A 20,091-nucleotide genomic window follows, 5' to 3' on the forward strand; every position below is an offset into this window, starting at 1 on the left:
CCTGAATGCATTGGCAAGTGTTCCCTTCCACCAGAACATTTTCCTAGGTCAACACTGGTGAGATATTTAGGGTTTGGGCCCCATCTTGTGCCTGGGAGTATCTGTGACCCATATTTCACTAAGGATTGGGTCTTCTTTAGCCAACTGGGTGGGTGAGTGGTCCAAGTTTAAAGCCCCAACTTGCTACCTCTTTCCTTGGACCACTCCTGGGACTATTTATATTAGTTAAGGGCCTCCGAGAAACAGACAAGAAAAGATGGATTAGATGTGCAAAGAGATTTATTGGGGAAAAGATGGAGATGGACAATGGGGAGGAGGGAGCAGGGGTAGGTAAGGAGAGTCTTCAGACTTCTGCAAAGTAGGTCTGAGCCCTGCAGAAGGAGAGAGGGAAAGAAGGAATGGACAGAAAAGCCTCAGATGACAGAGCAGTTCTGAGACAGTCTAAGCCAGACTGATGGGGAATCTCCATGCCAAAATTGCCTGTTAGAGAAACTCCCATGTAAGATAGTAACGGCCCATTTCTAGTCATCTGTCCTCAGCCATTGGTGGGGAACCGCTCAGGGAAAGCATGGCCTGGCATGGATGCATCTGCAGATATGGCAGCTGGAGGTTGTCAATGAACTCTGCTCCCCACAGCAGATACTCTTGCAGGAGATCTGAGCAGTACCCCTCCATGGCCACCATAGGTGACCATATGATTTATGGTCTGAACGCAACCACTTTTGAGAATGAAGGGGACCCTGGTAGTAATTACTCCAGGACAAAGGCATAAACTGGGACTATCCAGGCAAACTAGGATATACGGTTATGGCATCTGACAATAGCATTTGGTCTTGTTCATAATTCCCTCTTTCTCAAAACCCTTTGTTTGCTTGGTTTCCAGGAGTCTACTCTTTCTTGATTTTCCTCCTTCTTTTCTGGCCCTTCATTCTCAATCTTTTTTAGTAGTTTCTCTTTAGCTCCCTAATCTCTAGACATTATAGTGATTCTAGCCACACTCCTTGAACTTTCTCTTTTATTAATACACACCTCTGGGTTTTTTTTAATGTTTTTTTTTTCCTCTCCCCTTCCCCGCCCCACCAGTTGTCTGCTCTCTGTGTCCATTCGCTGTGTGTTCTGTGTCCACTTGTATTCTTGACAGCGGCACCCAGAATCTGTGTCTCTTTTTGCTGCATCGTCTTGCTCATCAGCTCTCCATGTGTGTGGTGCCATGCCTGGGCAGTCTGCACATTTTTTTGCGCTAGGCGGCTCTCCTTATGGGGCGCAGTCCTTGTGCTTGGAGCTCCCCTACACGGGGGACAACCCTGTGTGGCATGGCACTCCTTCTGCACATCTGCACTGCGCGTGGGCCAGTTCATCACACGGGTCAGGAGACTCTGGGTTTGAACCTTGGACCTCCCATGTGGTAGGCGGATGCCCTATCTATTGGGCCAAATCCACTTCTCACACTTTGCTTAACCAATCTCAAGGCAATCTCAGCCTCATCTAAAGACTGATAACTCTACAGCCTGAACTACTCTCAGGGGTTCTCTCCAATGGCATGCTCCACCTACCCGCTTAGTTCTCCAATTACATCTTGAAATTAGCATCTGCCAAACCGTACTTCTGATTGCCACCCCACGCCTCCAAATGAATCATCACACACACACACGTACACACATACACACACACCACAGTCCTCTCAATCTCAGTAAATAGCAACTTCCAATCATCCTAATGCTCAGATCAAAAATCTTAACCTACCTTTCTCTCATACCCCATTACTAATCCATCAGCATAAACCTTCAAAAGAAACACAGAATCAACTACTTTTTGTCCCCTCTGATACTAACCTGATCCGCCATCATCTCTTGCCTGGTTAATTGTAATAACCATCTGCTTCCTTGCTTATCGCTGTCCCCCAGTCTTTTCTCCACATGATATCCAAAGTGATCCTTTTAAAACCTAAGTCAAATGACATCTCCTGTGTTCAAACTCTCCATTGTCCTTCCATCCCTCTCAGAAACAATGGCTTACAGTAGCCTTCATGATCTGCATTCTACCACTCCTTCCACTCTCACTCCAGCCACCCTGACCTGTGTGCTATTCCTTAGACATGCCAAGCTGCTTCCATCACAGGGAGGAGTTTGGCACTTGCTTTTCCCCGTGCTATACACCCATATGGCTTACTCATTTCTTTGTGCTATATAGTATATAGTATATTTTAACAGGTGCCCTATTTAGCCACTGTCAGTTTTATTTCCCTCTTGATAAAAACTCTGATTTCTGCAGAATTAATTTAGGTAGTGTTTGATATTGCCTCCAAATGTATTTTATCAGTTATTTTTATCTATAACAACTTCTATGGATGAAATTGTAGCCACTGTCTATTTTATTTTGCATTAAATATTCTTTCAGTATTAATCATATGAATTATTCAAAAGACTGCCAGTTTGCCTTCTTAGCATAGACATGGCAATTTTATGAGCTGTTTCCTTCACATATTCTATAAATTATTGTCTAAATTGTAATGCAAATCCACTTGGTCTCTATGCCTCTGATCCCTTTACATATTCTAAAATAAAGGTTCGTGACACTGGCAGAGCAAAGAACTTGCTTACAAGCAATAGAAACTGACTCCAGTGAGTTTAACAGAAAAACTTTTATTAACAGGGTGTAACTCAGACTCCCTGGGAGGGCTTGAGCACCAGAACCAGAGCCTCTGGCGCTGGAAGTGGGCGTAATGGCTGAAGCAGGCAGCAGAAATGGCCCGCTCTGGCTCCCCCAGCTCCCACAGGCACTAGGCTCCAGACTCGCCCTGCCGGCTCTCGAGGTGCTGGACGCTGGATGTCACCTCCAGCCACACTCCTGCAGGTGCCTCCACTACCAAAAAACACTTGCCCTGGGCGCTGCTTCTCTGCACCCTTAGAGCATGATCAAAGCCTGGAGCGGGCGTGCCTGAGGCATCACATGCCTGCCCCTTGGCTGCAAGAGGTCCTGGGAGTAGAAAGTGGGATCTGGTTCCCACCCAGACTTGAAAGGTTGCAGGGATTCACAAATACAGGTAGGGGGTTTGTAGGACAGACAATCAAAAAGAATGGTAAGTGCCCGCTAGACAGTCACAAGATCAGGGAGGAAATACCCTGCCTTGTTCAGGGGTGTAGCAGATGTGGCGGAGTGGCCACGATGCTGGGTCTTTATCGGAGGCTGTTCACCGCCAAACCAGTGCCTGACTTCCCTCTGGGCCTCAGCACTCGGCCAAGCATCTGTGCAGGTTCTCAGGCAGTAGGCGACTTAAAAGATTAACTCAGGTATGCAAGGTGGAAGCTGATACGTAATCGCGATCCTCTTCCGCAGAAGTGTTTAGCAAATGTTATTGTCAAAATGTTCTTGGGGAGTGGGTGTAGCTCAGTGGTTGAGCACCTGCTTCTCACGTAGGAGGAACCGGGTTCAATTCCCTCCTAAAAAAATGTCCTTCCCTATCTCTCCACAACATCCTACAGGCTGTACCTGAATAACACACGGAATGCTTTCACTAGTGTTCCTGTTAGAGCAGCTGAGGCTTTAAAATTTAAATGGGTAACTGCAACAAAATGATTGGTTTCAAATCAGAGTGTGAAGATTTTATAAAAATGTATTTCTCATTATTTTGTGTGTTCACTAAAAATCACATAGCTTGAATTAGTATTGTATAATGGCTTATAATTAATTGCAATGACAGTTTGATACTAAATGTAATCTTAAGTATTTTATCAATGAAATAGATGAGGCAAATAAAAATAATCATGTATACTGGTTCATTTCCATAATAGAACACAAGTGAGAGCTATTTTTGTGCAACCCAGAGATCATCCAATGATTAGGACTTAGAGGTCATCGTGGTCCTATTTTCAATGTGACTGAAGCGGTTGTTCCAAGCGTCCAAAATACAAACTATTTTACAGTAGTAATTAAAGATAATCGTTTATTGTAGTAAGAGCTTTCCAGCCGTATCATAGGTGCTGGTTCCTTCTGTCTGTTTAGCTTTTAGTCATTTCCTCTGTCCACTTTGGAAGCCGGGCCCTGGAACTTGGTCTCTAACCAAGATGTTTTTGTTACCGCCCAGACTGAAAGATGCGCAGTGGCCTAAGGGGACTCAAAGCAGAGGAAGCAGTGCTTCCCTTCCAGGCTCAGGAGCCTCCCTGGCTTTCCTAATGAAGTTAGTATGGGGATTGTCACCACTGAAACCAAATGGCCCTCGGAACCAAGATTAGAATTCAGGAACTTTCCAGTGTTAATTCAGAGTTGAAGACTCCCCCCCCGCCCCCAACATCTATCATTCTATCAGGGTTTTCCTTCCGTGACTACTTGGTGGAGCATTTATCTCAACTCTGTATTTCCCAAGCAGCACCATTAGTCAGACCCATCTCCATCTCCACTGTGAGAGAGACAGGCATAGTTCAGGCCTTCAGGCTTGCCAGGAGAAGGGCAGGAAGCCACTTGTTGTTCTTGGCAAATATCTTTGTCTGCATGTGGTTCCTTCTCTTCTTTCCTCAGGCCACAAGATTCAGATTCCTTGGAGCCTAGAGGACCCTCTGAACTTTGTTCACCTCGGCCGCGTTCTGTAGCTACTACCATATAGCTTAAACCTTCTTGATTCTTGGTTTCCATGAAGGCAACTGATGTAACATCATCTGAATTCAAACAGATCACATTGTCATCTTCACCTGTGAAAACAGAAAAAGTTATTCTAGTATCTATTTGATACCCTTTATTTTTAACATACAGGCTACATAAGAATTTACAACTGAACGGAGACAACACATTACGCACGTGTTCAAAAACTGTTTTGAGAACCCTTGATATATGTTACGGGCTGGGAATACAAAGATAAATAAGACATGCTCCCTGTCCTGGAGGCTGTTGCAGCATCGCAAGGGGAGCAGACGCCTAAGCAGATATATCACGACAGAGGACCACGTTGGATGGTGGGAGCCTCCAGGTGCTTAATTCTGCCTTAACAGGTGGAGTAGGCAGCGGTGTGTGTGACAGGAATTAAGTGGCCCCAGCATGGCCCTTGCGTGAAATACTTGCCCTCTCATCCTGTCATACCAGCTGAAACATCTGCCTTTAAAGGTATATTCCCTTAGGTTAATAGAACCACTTAACTGGCATTGTAGGTATTGAATGCCTACTATGTGCCAGGCCCTGGTCGGGATGCTGATGAGACAGCAATGAACAGAACAAAGTGTCGCTCTTCAGAGTTTACATTTTAATGTGGGGGTGGGGAGGACAGACAATAGATTAATAACCAACTAAATATATATCTGGCAGTGATAAGCATGTGAAGGAAAATTTGGCAGAGGAAGGTGCAACAGCAGAATGGCCGTGGTGGAGAGGGGCTGCCATTTTAGAGGGGGTGTGCCGAAGTGGACTCTCTAATGAGGTGAAGTTCCAGGAGAGACCTGAATGGGGGGAGGAAATTCTCCACGTGAGTATCCGGGAAGGAACATTCCAGGGAGAGAGAACAGCAGGAATGAGGTCCTGAGGTGAAAGCATGCTGGGTGTGGCATGAGGAAGAGCGAGGCAGCCCTGTGGCCAGACCTCCTCAGCCGTCCTGCTGGCACAGAGAGCACGTGAAACCGTCAACAGCTTATTGGCAATTAATTTAGTAAAACTGGTATGCCTACTGCGTCGAAAGGCTTATGGGACAAGGACCTAGGCCTGACAAGCTTTGATGGTAGGTTGAAGGAGAAGGAAATTGACATGAAATGTCATCATAATAATTGTAGTGATTATGTTGTTATTACCACTTAACAGGGCACCTAGTGTGGATCGGGAATGAGTCTAAGCTCATTCTTCACCTCTGAAGTAGGCACTAATATCATCCTTCATTTACTGAAGAGGACATTGAGGCACAGAGGAGTTAAGTAATTTGCTCAAGGTCACACAGCTGGAATTTGGACATAGACTGTCTGCTCAGGTCTGTGTTCTCATATTCACCCTCCTGGAGGAAGGACAGAGTTAAGGTGCTTGTCAAGAGCAGCTACTAGCGCTGTGAGCTCCACAGGAGCCCTTGGGAAGCACAAAGACTGGATTCCTCTGTGGGGTGGGGTGGGGGCGGCTGGGGGCATTGGCCTTCTTCACAATCATGCTCATTGGGTTTGTCTTTGTCTACTAAAAGGCTGATCTTTTTACATAGGGCAGTAGGAGAATTCTTGTTGAAACAGAATAGCAGAGCTTGCACAACATTTGAGAAAAGTCGACGGAATCAAAGGAATCAATACGTTTTAACGAATGTACATGGGGTCAGGGCTTTGCAGTCGCTGGCTCTTACTATCTGGATGAAAAATCAATGACTAAACATATTACTGTACTTTCAGAAAGGATCATCTTTTCAGATGAGACACTTTCCAGTAGGCCCTTCCCTTTCTTCTCCTCGTCCTTCCAGCAGAAGAATATCCAAATGCGTACCCTGAACAGGGTGGAGGTGCAAAGGGACTTGCATCCAGCCCTGATGGTCACCCACATTTGGTTTACGTAGAATCAAATCAGGGGTTCTTAACAAGGGATCTGTGAGCTTGAATTGAAATTCAAAAAAAAAAAAAACCACATTCTTGTGGGGATGTGTTGGTGCAGGTGTGATACTTTTATCAAATAAAGCAAAGTATAGTGTGGACTTAGTAAGGAGTCCGTGGTTTTCACCTGACTGGCAAAAGGTTCTGTGGAACAGAAAAGGTTAAGAACTCTTGACTTAAATGGAAATAAGGGGGAAATGCAAACATCGTAAAAGAATAAGGGAAGTACCTTCGTCCATCTCCCCACCCCAGTGGAATTGACTGCATCACCTATTTCTCAAGTTCCAAACCTGAGTTACAACTTTTTAAAATTATGAGTCTATGAACTACTGTCCCTCCTTTGTATTGTTAGGTGCACATTTGTTTTCCCATACTGCTGAAGAACAAGATGTTAAGATTATACTGTTAAGATTATTGTTAATATGCACTAATGGGCATGAAGAAATGCGTAAGAATTGTTTACTTATGGTGATAGCAATAGAAAATATCAAAAGGTTTTAGGAAGAAATGAGATGTTTTTAAAGAGTCCAGTGGCCAGATTATTGAAGACATTATGATGTTCTTTAAAGGCTTAGAGAGATTAGGCTAAAGGAAAGTGAGAATCCCAACAAACTCTTAAATCTACAGTGTGGGTTTAGCTGCTTCATAGCCATTAAATAGCATATAGGGACACTTCCTACCAAAACACAGTTTTATTTATTTATTTATTTTGGCAGTTGTTGAGTTGTTTGAAAAATAATCATCTATATAACGCAAATAAATTCTTTTCACACATTCTGATACTGTAAAAAAAAAATCGTTAGCTAACTACCTCATTGGTTCATAATACTTACAGCAATATTTAGTAATTTGACCCTGACAAGCTTTCAGCAATTAGTACATCTTCTTGTTGCATAATGAGCTTAGAGAGACTGGGGGAGGGGGATTTGTTTGGTTGTGTTTGTTTGTTTTTGCTTAAAAACTGCTTAACAGAAAGTCTGCAGGCCAGACCTCAGAGCAGATGTCCTGAACAAAGACAGCAGGCACTCAGCAACCCTCTCTTTAAGTGGGAAATATTAAAATCAAGACTTCCAAGTAAGACTGGGTATTTAAGACGAGACATATGCCAGCTGCCTGGCTATGTTTAGAACAGCAGAGGAGCATTTAGATTTGTTTCCTGTAGAACTCTGGGACTGATGAGATGATGTTTACCCAAATGTGTGGATGAAGTCACTGGGATATTTTTACTAGATCCCCAGATGGGTTACTAATCTCTCTCCATCCCCTCTCCACCTCATTAGGTCAGTAGGACCATAGGACAGGCATGGGATTATTGCTCCCTGTAATGGCTAAAATGCTTTACTTAAAAAAAATCCTTCCAATGGCTTTCTTATCTTCTTTTATAGCCCAAATAATTACAATGAAGACAGAAATCTTACTGCTGTGCTAAATATGCCCACCAGTCTGCAAAACATCAAACCATTATTAAACACAATCTCTTTTATTAGAAAAGTAATTAAATTTAATCTTGGAAAGAGATTTGAAAATCATTTTTTTAAAAGTTGATAATCAAGATTGTGGCTTAACAAGAGCGGCAGGATGAAAAAAGAGAGTGAAGGGCACTATCCTATCACAAAAGATAGGAATAGTGGAAAGCTCCCTTCAAGGCAAGCCTAATTATACTTCTGTCAGGGCATCTGATTGCTTGTTTCTTCCAAATTATTGTAGTTTGATTATAGTCCTGCACCATTTTTCTGCATATATGTATCTGCTTCTCTATTTTTATGAGTATTATTCGGAAGTTTAATTCATTTACCAACAACTTGGCACCTAAGGAAATTGGTCATAATCAGGGAAAATTAATACAGCATTTCTAGAAGGTCATAAGTAATAAATCCTTTCTCAGTGACTAGCTGAGCAGCACACTATCCACAGCGTAATTGGGGCGAGTGTGTGGGCAGGTCCTTGATTGCAGCCGGGGCTCAGTGACAGGTGAGAGCACTGGCTCTAGATCACAGCCAAACTCTAGCCCTGCACCAGCATATGACCAAGGGCAATTTGCTTGACCTCAGTTTTCTTATTTGTAAAATGGTCACAATAATCATATCCACTTCATAGGGTTGTTTTGAGGATTTTGTGCGTAGATAGATAGCACAGTAGTGGCACTTAAAAAAAGTGTTAAAAATAGAAGCTATTATTTTCAATTCCATAATTGAAAACCATTCACAAAAAGAGTTTTGTTCTGCATATTTAGCACAGGCATTGTTTGTTGAGTATCTCGGCCTCATAGATGAGCTAAGTAATACAAAACAGTACATGTTTTTCTCAAGGGTCCACAGAGACTTCTGGTAGGGCCCGAGGCATAACTGTGCTATCAGGCCCTCTAACATCCATGATGACCACTTCTGTGACACATTACAAGGAAAGGAGTCTATGAACCCAGAGTTGAATTTTAAAATACAAATCAATGATCTTAAAATTCTTGCATCACTCTGGAACTCTTCACCTGTCTGCAGCACTTAGCCATTCCTTCCTTCTTGAACCTCTGTGCTGCCTTGGGTTTCCATGACAGTACCCTGCCATGGCTTTCCTCTTCCAGGTCTGGCCTCTCCTCTCAATGCCCACCATGTTTCTTTGCCAGCCCATCCTATATTGGCTGTGTGGCTCTCCTCTTATTCTCTATTCTCTGTATCAATTACCTTATCTACACTCTTGACTTCAATTACCTGTATTTACAGGCCAGCTCTTTCCATCGAGCTGCAAGCCTTGGTCATGACTGTGTCCCGGGCTTCTGTATTTAAGTATTCCATAGCCACATCAAACCAAAGTCGTGGAAAGCTGTTCCTCCTCCTATGCACTCATCTTAGAGAACAGCCCTGCTTCTCACCTAATTTCTCACATCACTGGGATTCACCACTATCTCCTCTCTGTTTCTCACGCAATTAGTCACCAAGTCCTACTGCATCTACTTCTGTAGAGAGAAATTCTTCCTCTATACACTACACCATACCTTAATGCAGCTTTCATTAGTGTTCATTTCTTACTTTGCTTAGTGTGACCAATAACCCTCCAATTTCATCACTTGCTATTGGTGCCTGCATGTGTAATAATCTACTTGCAGTCATGCGAACACCCATTCTCTGTAAGTCCTTGCCATCCTACAGACTGCGCCTTCTCTTGTGGAATGACCTGTCCCCACATCCTTGAAGGACACTGCTTAGAAGTCCCCTCTAGCTGGCTTCTCTTAATTCTCCCTCTACCATCTTTCCTCTGGACTCCCTCAGCACACAGATTCCCGATGACAACATACAATGCTTGTCTCCAGGCTTCTGGCACAAGTGTAGTATAAAATCATCTGTTCACCAGCTCATCAAAAATAAGCTCACTTATAAGGAAAAACAAACTAGCAGAGAACTGACCAGGAATCTACAGCCCTCTCATTCCTCTAGATTACCTAAATTCTATCAACTGATTCCAACCAGGGGTCAGAGGCTCACATTGTGTGGGTTTCCGGAGAATGATATGAAATTAGCTGTGAAACACAAATTAGCTGTGTGTTCACTGCAGGGATGCTGACCAAGGCTCTTATACATTACTCAATGGTTGCCTCTCTCAGATTCCAAGAGCGAATTTTCTCTTAGGTTCCACTATCAGAATCTCCTCAGAAATGGCTCTGAGTATTGCATCTGGTTATACTTAACTTCTTTTTGTTAGCTATCAGAAAGTTGAAAGTCAGACCAACCCTACCTTTAATAATTGTGGAATAACTCTTCTTGTCTTTATCCTACTATCAGGCCCTGTTTTCCTTAACCTTAATAAAGCAAACATACTTTATTTATTTTTACATATAAACATGTCCAGTTAATTTAATAGTGACATTTAAGTTCTTTTTAATTTTGAAGTTGAGCCCATATATGACTGCAAATGGAATAAAGTTATTAAAAAGTGAAAACTTTAAAAAGCTTAAGAACTGTTCAGACGATTGTTGCCTCTTGAGATAAACAGAAATAGCTCAATATAATACTATTAAAATATTTGTTATAAGAATGCCTCTTCAAATAGTGCCCATATTTAGATGTAAGTCCCATTTTCACAGTGGGATCAGTTTTGCAGCTTCTAGGTTATTACAGAAAATTAAGAATATCTATCAGATATCCTCAAGCGTTATCACGACATTTTGCCTTCTATGTGTTTTTATAAGCAATAAGCCATCCCTATATGACTGAAACTTTTCTGAATATACTAATGTCTTCTTCAGTTCAGAACTCAGATGCTTCAATGCATCTGAATGCAACCAAGCTTAATTTACATTTTGAATTTTATAAAGATTGTGCAGTTCATACCCACTTTGAAAATGCTGACCGCAGAGTGACTACAGAAGAGAGTTTAGGATAACTTTCCCAATGATAGGATGTGAAGCTTTTGGCCTGGCCATTTCATTTGCTGCATCCTACAAATTTGTCTAAAATTGGCAGAAGACTGTAGGATAGCATATCAAATGGAGGGTTACATTATTTTAAAGGTAAATGATAAGAGCTAGCAATTCACAGAAAAATTAAAGGCACTGAACAAAATATGCAGAGATACCATTTCTTTTCTATCAGATTTGCAAAAATTAAGCAAGTTGATGATATCTCATGATGCAGTGGTATATAGAAATGGAGTCCCTTGCACTTTTGGTGGCACAACTTCTTTGGAGAGCAGTTTGACAACAGCTATTAAATTTTAAACATGTTGGTCTTGAAATTATTCTGGGAATATATGCCATAGCTATAATTGCAGAACTATGCAAAAGTAAGTTATACAAGAGTGTCATTGCCATATTGTTTATATTAACTGTAAACTAGAATCATCCCATATTTCCATTAAGAGGCATTGGTTAAATAAATTATGATGTTTCCATATGATTAATTATTATGAAACTATTAGATATAATGAGGTAATCTATATATGAACATGAGAAAATGTCCATAGTATAGGGAAAAGAATTTCTTTAAAAATATGATAATATTTTTACTATAAATGTATTAGTATATATGTGTGTGTGTATATAATTTGTTGGTATGTATACAAACGTACAAAAATGAACATTTCTGTGTGGTTGTATATGCATATAAAATATCCAGCAGTATTTAACAAAATTGTTAACTCTGACTAGCACTGGAGAATTAGATAATGAGGAAGTGGGAGATTTTTACTTTCTATTCTACTTAGATACATTTTAAATATTTTTATGATAAATGTGAGTTACTTTTAAAATAAAGATGTTTAAAATGTAGACACAGGAAATAATGCAGTTACTGAAACCAATTTCTGGAAAAGCTAAAGGGAAAAAACAGAACCCCTTTTATGGTTCATGTGACATAACCTGAAATCCTGTTATTAAACCTTTAAAAAAATAATGATTATGCATAATTTTATAAGGTCTCCAAAAATCATTTCACAATTGAATCTGATTCTTATCAGTGAAGTGTTGCTTTTCAAAGATTCTAGCAGTGATTTAGTAAGAAAAGCATGTTTTCAATGCCAGGTAAGCAAAACTGTGCTCTTCTTGCCCCTTCAGATGATTTGATTCAACTCAGTTATTGCTGTTTATCTATTTTAGGAACAAAAGGTTTTGTTTTACATCTTGGCACGCCACCCCGGATAGTGGTTCTTCTAAAGTTTCCATACATGTGGTTAAGACAAATAAGAGCCAGGCTAGGCAGGAGCAGATTCAAATGGGTTGAGCAAAACTGTTGTAGTCAACAATGGACTGGCCGCCCACTTTTTTTTTACTAGAAATATCCTATGACAAGGACAACTTTTAAAGTCACCAGTAAAAGCAGAGCTCACTATTAAACTTTACCTACAAAATTAAATAGTTTCCCAAGGGAAAGACATAGTCTTGCCTCTTCTTTTTCTTTAAAGTACCCAAGTGGAACACATTCAATTCAGGGGCCTAATATAATGCTTCACTCAATAGTCAATGACTGTTGAAATTTCAAAAAATAATTTTTTCCCCAAATTTCTTTCAGAGATTTTTAAATGTTTAGGAAGTACACGTTTAGATAACGAGAAGGACTTAACAGTAACCAGAATGACTTCAGGGTATGTTTTTCCTTATCCCTTGTGATCTTCCGAGAGGCATGTATATTGTACAGAGCCCTCCAGAAGGATGGGCTTGCTACAGAGGTTATAACTCCAAAATGATGGACTGTCGTTACTCTTACAATCAGTTCACTCATATAATGAGAAGGTAGGTGGAGCCCAATATGTACCTACTTAACAAGGCTTCTTTTGATGAAAGCTACAGTGGTTGTCTGAAGTAAGCCCAGCCCTTTCCCATCTGCCATTTAACTATTTATGTTAAAGGAGTCACATACTCAGTCTTATCTACATCAGATCCTGGTCCCAAAGTTAGTTATAATAGATAGTCAGACACACAGCACACAAGAAAAGTAGACATTCCTCCTTAGGCTTCTTCTTTTTCTGTGCCATTAGTCAAATGCAGCACAGAAGGTGAGGACCCACCACGGGCGACCACAGAGAGCTGACTCCAAGACACCTGTGCTGGTCTGAGTCCTTTGTGGACCCTGGAAAATTATGTTCTTAAATTGGCCCATTCTTGTGAGTGTGAGACCCTTTTAATTGAATGGGATTCAGTTGGGGGAACTTTGATTGGATTACTTCAGTGAAGCATGACCAGGGTGGGTCTTGGTCCTCTTGCTGGAGTCCTTTATACTTGGAGGAGTGAAAGCAGAGACACATGAGAAAAGTGGCAGAGACAGTGGGAGGCTGAAAGAGAAGAGGCCCAGAGGAGAGGGGAGGAAAGAGCCATAGGCCTGATCAACCACAGGTAAGCTTGGGGTGAAAGTGAGCCTGGAGGAGAAGGCAGAGACCAGCCACTATTGTGCTTTGCTACATGGCAGGAGTGTCCAGGATCGCCAGCAGCAGACCTGATGATGCCTTGGTTTGGACATTTTCACAGCCTCCAAACTATAAGCTTTACCTTATAAATTCCCATTATAAAAGCCAACCCATTTCTGGTATTTTGCCACTGGCAGCCTTTAGCAAACTAAGACAATGGCCATCAGCTGCTTCACAACAGAATGGTTCTAGAGGATTATTGATTTATTTACCAAAATGTTGAACAGTCATGGACCAAATAGACCTTAGCAAGGCATGATGCCTTTCTGTAATCATAGCAAAATTACTCAGCAGTTAGAGGTAATGGCTTAGATATATACATAGCAACATGGATTGATTTTAAAAACAGTGCTTCATAAGAAACAAGAATTATTGCATAACACAATAGCATCCATGCATAAAAACTGATACGCATTTTGCAGAAAGACTTACAAATAAAAATCTACACACTGAAGACATTAGAATGGTTGCTGGTGGGGGATGGGTGGGACGGATGACATAGAACAAGAAAAGAATATGGGGATAAAGGAAATAAACAAACAAGCAAACAGAAAGAAGTCCTTCATAGACCAACACAGATAATGTACCACAAACTAAAAGTAGACAATTAACTCGGCACGTGAAGTCCAAACTGGTGACCGGGGCGAATATGAAAATGTAGTCTAACATGTTAATTCTCCCACTGACTACCTTAGATCATAAATCCAGGGACCTTATCTCTATTCTTTTGTATTAATTTAGTGCAAAGTATCCGTATAATTATAATAAACAATTATAATTATTCTCCAAACGTACTTTCTGTGTACATCCTCTTTTAACCTTGTTCTATTCACACTGGAGACAAAAACAGAAAATTCTGGAGAAGAATCCATCTTACCTTCAAAGCCTTCATTAATGACTCCGAGGGTTTTTGCTTTGTCACTGCATTGGGAAATGCTATTTAAGGAGAAATTCCTGAGTAACTGAAGCTGGTCTTGAATTTTATGGAAAGTAGGCCTTTGGTCAGGTTCTTGAGTCCAGCACTGTGACATTAAAGTCCACCTGGATATATGCATAAAGATGGGAGAACAAATGTGATTGGATATAATTAGACAATCATTTCTGATAACCCAGCTAAGATCATTTTAGATGTGAAAGAATTTATGTTGTTGCCACTTTTGTCTCATGAATGTAAGTGAACCAGAACAAAAGCTTTGGTTTCTTATTTAATAATAACTTGCAATATCTACCTTTATTTAGGTAACACCTTTCTTTGGAAAAACTGGCATTATTTCAACATCCATTATTAATCCAAATAATTAGGTGGAAAAATAAACAGTTGAACAATGTCTATACAACCCATAGGAGAACTAAGAGTTATAAAAGATTAGTGAAGAAGCTGAGGTGAAAAAGACTTCACATTTAAATACACTGATATATATATTTTTTTAATTCTAAGATTCACTCTAGGCCACACAGAAATTTAATGTCAGAACCAGGAACAGAAATCATATTCAATTCTAATGCTCTTGCTTGTCAACACACTGTCAATTAATGAAAAGATTCATTTCCCTTGACATGTTGATTGACCCTATCTTTTCCTTAATGGTTGTCTAAGAAATGTCTATGTAGCACTCTTAACTAATGATGTCACTCATTCATTCAACAAAAGTTCCTTGGACATTTATCTGCCACTCTGCACCACTAATTTTACTCTCAGGGCACATCAAACAACCTGCTCCCCAGAAGCTTTTCAATGGGCCCACTTCCTCCTTGGAAACCTCCTCTGGGCTGTCCATGAGCTTTGACTCATTTCTGCATTTACTCAGAAGTCATCTTTTCCATGCAGCTTTCCTCCCTCACCTGTGATCCTCCAGTACTATAATCCTATCTCTTGTTGAGAAGATATATTATACTGAAATTATTTGTCTACATTTTGTCTCCTTCACTAGATAGTGAGTTGATCAAGGTTGGGAAAAAATTCTTATTCCGTCTTCTATCCTCAGTATCTAACAAAGAATTTAATACTTGGTGGCACAAAATGAATGGCTAACCAATTAATTCAGTCACAATCAATCAACATTGAGATACCATTTGTATCTTTGTGTATTATCAAACTGACAATATTCAAAGCATGACTGCTTCACCATCAAACATTTGGAAATGATGGCATAGGATTTCTTAGAAAAGTAACAATGATATCATATCGTCCAACAATCACTTAGCACTTATTATATGACAGGCCATGTGCTAGCCACTTTATATGCATTATCTCATCCTCAAAGAAATCCTCTGGAGCAGGTATCACAGTTCCCCTTTTACAGAGGAAGAAATCAAGGCCTATGGTTGTCCTAATAGTTGAGGAAGAGAGAGGAGAAAGTAAAGAATTATAATTCTCCACAGGAAGCACATGCCTTTTGAAAATAAAGCTGAGAGTCAAAGATACTGCCAACGAATAGATGGAATTTCTAAAGCTCTGTCATCCTTCAATTATGAAATTTTTACTTATTTTATTTTTTCCATGCAGCTTTCCTCTCTCACCTGTGATCCTCATTCTCCAAAGGATTCAAGACACATAGTGGAGATTAAATAGAAGGGGAGAGAGAAATAAAAAAGAGAAGGGAGAAGGGGGAGGAAAAAGGAGAGGGGGAGAGACAGAAGCAGTCCTTAGAGCTGCCTCAGCCTCCCTGCCCCTCACCCACTCCCACCACCATTGGAGGTTCAGTCTCTCCTTTAATTTATGCAAGTCATTTAAGCAGTTATTCCTAGTTTTTCATTGATGGGGGCTTTAATTTATATTGAATCCAATCATTAGCCTGTACTTAACTTTCTGATAACGAAAGCACAAGTCCTATGAGTATGTAAAACCTTTTTGTTCCACCATCCAGGGATAAAAGAGGACTGAAATGTCCCTTTAAAGTAGAGTACAACCTGTGCTCTTCAATAGCCATGACCTGGCAAGGATAAAATGAATAGGCTTTTAAGATTTTAATAATCTAAAAAATATATTTCTTGTATATTCCTGTTTTGGCATAGGGGATCTTCCTTTACCTAATGGTCACCTGTCACATTCAATATCATGTATTATATACTTGTGCTGAATTATAGTTACAAATATCAGTCTAAATAAACTTATGATAGGCCCTTGATTTTTTGTTAAAATTTACCTGGGCTGGTTGTTCTAGGGCTCATTATACTTGCGATATCTAATTTGGCTAAATGTTCAAGTTCAAAGGACTCTGTTTGCCATGTCAACCATTTACTCCTCTTTGCCTCAATTCTTTTGTCTGTTTATTTTGCACAGGACTACATAGCCATGTTCAGAATTAGTCTCTCTAAGTATTAAAGTCCTTGAATTCATAAAGCAATTGAAGTTCAACAGATGAAAACTTCTTAGCATCTTTCACAACGCAAGGAGTGAGTTTCTGTAAGTACTTAAAGCAGATTTCAATACAGATTTCAAGGACTCCCTTATTCATTATATCTAATCAGGAGAGACCCAATTAGCATCTAAAGGTGCATATTTTTTAAAGGGGTAAAATAAGATGGTAAGCCTTCCCGTTCTCCCACTGTTGCCTCCAGCGTTTGAGGGACTCTCCAATCCCAGGTGCCACTGTGATGATAACCTCCTGGAAGGAGCCTGCCCTTTGATCCTGTTTCTTCTTGGGGGTGGGGGAGATTGTTGTGCAAACTAAAAGACTGAAGAGAGTACTGATGCCTGGGCTTTCCATCCTCCAGCCCAGGCTATGGAAAGAAGGGCAGGAATGCTCGCAGCCCTCGCATTCCATTAATAGCTGAGCACAGGGTAGCCACCTCTGGACTCACCTGACCCAGAGTGCCGCCAGGTGCTGAGTATTTAAGCAGCGAATAAAAGGTGCAAAGGTGCAGCGTGGCTCAGTGCAGACTTTCAACCCTCTAAGCTGGGCCTGTGAGCTCCGAGAACTACTTCAAATAAAAATCAACTCCCTCTGTACTCTAAGGAGAGTAGTTAATCTTTATCATGACAACTTAAGGCTCTGGCCAGATTGAATGGCATCTCTCAGAGCTTCATTTCCTAGCACAGCTTGTTTTCCTGGTTGATAATGGATCTTTAACTCTTCTTGGGGCACCACAGAGCCAGGTAGCACTTGGAGGGCTTGGAGAAATGTTTCCTTTTTACGAATCACGTTCAAAAATGGACTTCCAAACCACCAATGGAAAATTTTGTTTTTACCAAAAACTACATTTTTGTAAAAATGAGGGCAATAATGTATTCAACTGATGACTTAGTCAAAATAAAATTTTTTTCCACTCATGGTCATGAATACTTTTCCAGTACTCCCTCCTCCTCCTACTATTGACATTTTTGGAAAGCTTTGGCTATATTTTTGTGCTCTACTGTACAGCAATTCACTAATCACTTTTATTCCCTTCCCCCAACCTCAACAAAACAAATACATGGCCCACATCACTCAAAATGTGTAATTGATTTCTATGGAGCCTTCTCCCCAAATTACATGAATTTGGTGAAGTACTTTACTCCCTAGGGGGGAGGAGAACATGCCAGATGAAATTCTAACCACATAATGAAAATGTTGTGCCACTGAAATTCTGGGAAAAATTTCTGAGAGTTTGATGGATATATAAGAGACACAAAATAACAATTACGTTGCTGATTTATAAAAAAAATACTTATTTCACATTTAGCTCTCCTGTTCTAATTTTTTTTCCTGGAGCCCCTACCTAGCTTGGAGGTTCTCAAATTTTGTATATTTTCTTACCCTTAATTTATAGGCTATTTTCCATCTCTCTCAAAAGATTGTGAGTCAGTTTTTCAGGCACTGTCATCAACCTTGACGAGATTTGTATATATCTAGTCTCCTCATAAATACCTTAGGTGCTGGAAAAGCTACCTCAGAAACAAGCAGTGATTCAAATCTTCTTCTAGCTGGAAGATTTAAATATAAAACCGTTTCCCAGTAGAACGTCCAACAAAGGTGCCCAGTTCTTAATCATCTTTTGGCTCAAGTCTGAATAACCCTCTAAATAACACAGCATAGTCAAGGCCGTGCAACCATGGTGTGCATCCGCATACTGCTAATTCCTTTTGCACTTGTCTGTTCCACACAGTTTAGCACTTTATTACATATTGGCTTGTGATCCAAATGTCCCATGTGTGCGTCTTTTCTTTCAAAATACATTCTGAGATGCTGAAGAGCTGTGCCCTTGCTTAAATATCTCTGTATTCTATACAGTCCTTAGCATGGTATCAGGCCCATAATAGACAAGATTATACTTGTTGATTATTCATTCTTTTAGAAAGTGCTTGGCTTAAACACCTCTTAGAAAAAGTTCCAAGACTTGATATTTTTTCTGAGCTTGTTTGCAGGAAGAGGCAGGTTAGTACTTGGCATAATGACTTGACTTTTTAAAAATAAATAAATAAATAAATAGAACAAAAATTAGACTAGTCGCCTAACAATCACAAACTTATTAGAACTCGAGTGGCCAGGATCATTTGAGCCACTAACTTTGCTTTAAGTTCATATATATGTGACACAACATGTGTAATTTTTAGTAGCTTTATATCCCAGCATTCACCATATCACCGAAGGCCATCTAACTTTCAAACAATAGATTCCTATTTGATAAAATCTTTAACATGCAGATTTTAAAAATAATCACATCAGATCTACCAAAGTAAAATGAGTATGTGCGGGCATGCGGGCACACAAATAAAATCTCTGTTGTTTTCATTATTAGAATTGACTGAGCAAGGAGTATAAATATATTCTAATCTTCTAAATTTTGTTTCTGCAATAAATATCGTGTGTGGATATATAGAAAAAGAGACCATTATGCCTTTAGCAAATTAAATACTACCGACTATTTACATTTTATGTGGAATGTACAAATACATAAATTCCAGTTTCTATTTCAAAATACCAAGCCACTGAGGCATATGTTTGCATCTGCACACAGTTTTGGTTTTTCTGGATGCTTACGGTAACATAATTAACTTACAGATCATTGGGACAATTTCTTGGTGGCTCCAGTCTGCCTCCTGTTTGCACATAGGTTAAAACATCAAGGTTGGAATGAGCTGGGTAAGGCTGATGGCCAAGAGTTAAAATCTCCCAAATCAGAATTCCAAAAGACCTAAGGATATTAAAGGGGTTGTTTTCATCACATTTATTACAAACATCAGGTTTTACAGTAGTTTCTCCAACATAATTATTCCCGGGGCCAGCAGGGTCTTCTTGGTGATTGGCATCAGCAGCCTCATAAAAAGACAAACGGGTTCCTTAAAAGCAGGTTGATCTTCCGAGAAAGTTGAACAGGCAGCTACCTACCTTCACTGGTGGTAGGAAGGCATGGTGGGGATGCACATGTGTGTCCACACACACGCACACACATGCATGCATGCACCATTCCTGACACTCCACTGGCAGACCCCATTAGCTAAGGCTCTGATACTATCAATATGCAGACATACATGTGGGGTGAGCATGAGAGCATTTCACCATTTTTTCCCCGAGTTTGAGGGGGATAGAGCACTAGCAAATATGGAGTGGGAGACACAAATAAAAACCAGCACTGAGGACCCATTTTATCTCCTTTCCAGTTCTGCCTGGGACCAGCCAAGTTTGAAAGATTTTGGACAAATCAACTGTATATTTGAGCAGCTCTAATCAATGGTTTGGGGTTA

At 40.3% G+C, this 20,091-nt stretch overlaps 1 protein-coding gene across 4 annotated transcripts in view; it reads right to left on the reverse strand.

Annotated features, from left to right (window-relative positions):
- Positions 1-3,929: 3,929 nt before the first annotated feature.
- ROS1 (ROS proto-oncogene 1, receptor tyrosine kinase) overlaps positions 3,930-20,091 on the reverse strand; it is a 132,054-nt gene continuing 115,892 nt past the window's right edge. For all 4 annotated transcript variants that reach the window (XM_058307325.2, XM_058307326.2, XM_058307324.2 and 1 more), the window contains 3 exons: positions 19,407-19,541; positions 14,302-14,465; positions 3,930-4,685 (listed from right to left, as the gene is read on the reverse strand). In XM_058307325.2, the coding sequence (XP_058163308.1) occupies positions 4,372-4,685; positions 14,302-14,465; positions 19,407-19,541 (613 nt within the window). In that variant the 3' untranslated portion in view covers positions 3,930-4,371. The remainder of the gene's footprint in view (positions 4,686-14,301; positions 14,466-19,406; positions 19,542-20,091) is intronic.

The sequence above is a fragment of the Dasypus novemcinctus genome, chromosome 11, assembly GCF_030445035.2.
Source record: "Dasypus novemcinctus isolate mDasNov1 chromosome 11, mDasNov1.1.hap2, whole genome shotgun sequence".
NCBI classification, from domain to species: Eukaryota; Metazoa; Chordata; class Mammalia; order Cingulata; family Dasypodidae; genus Dasypus; species Dasypus novemcinctus.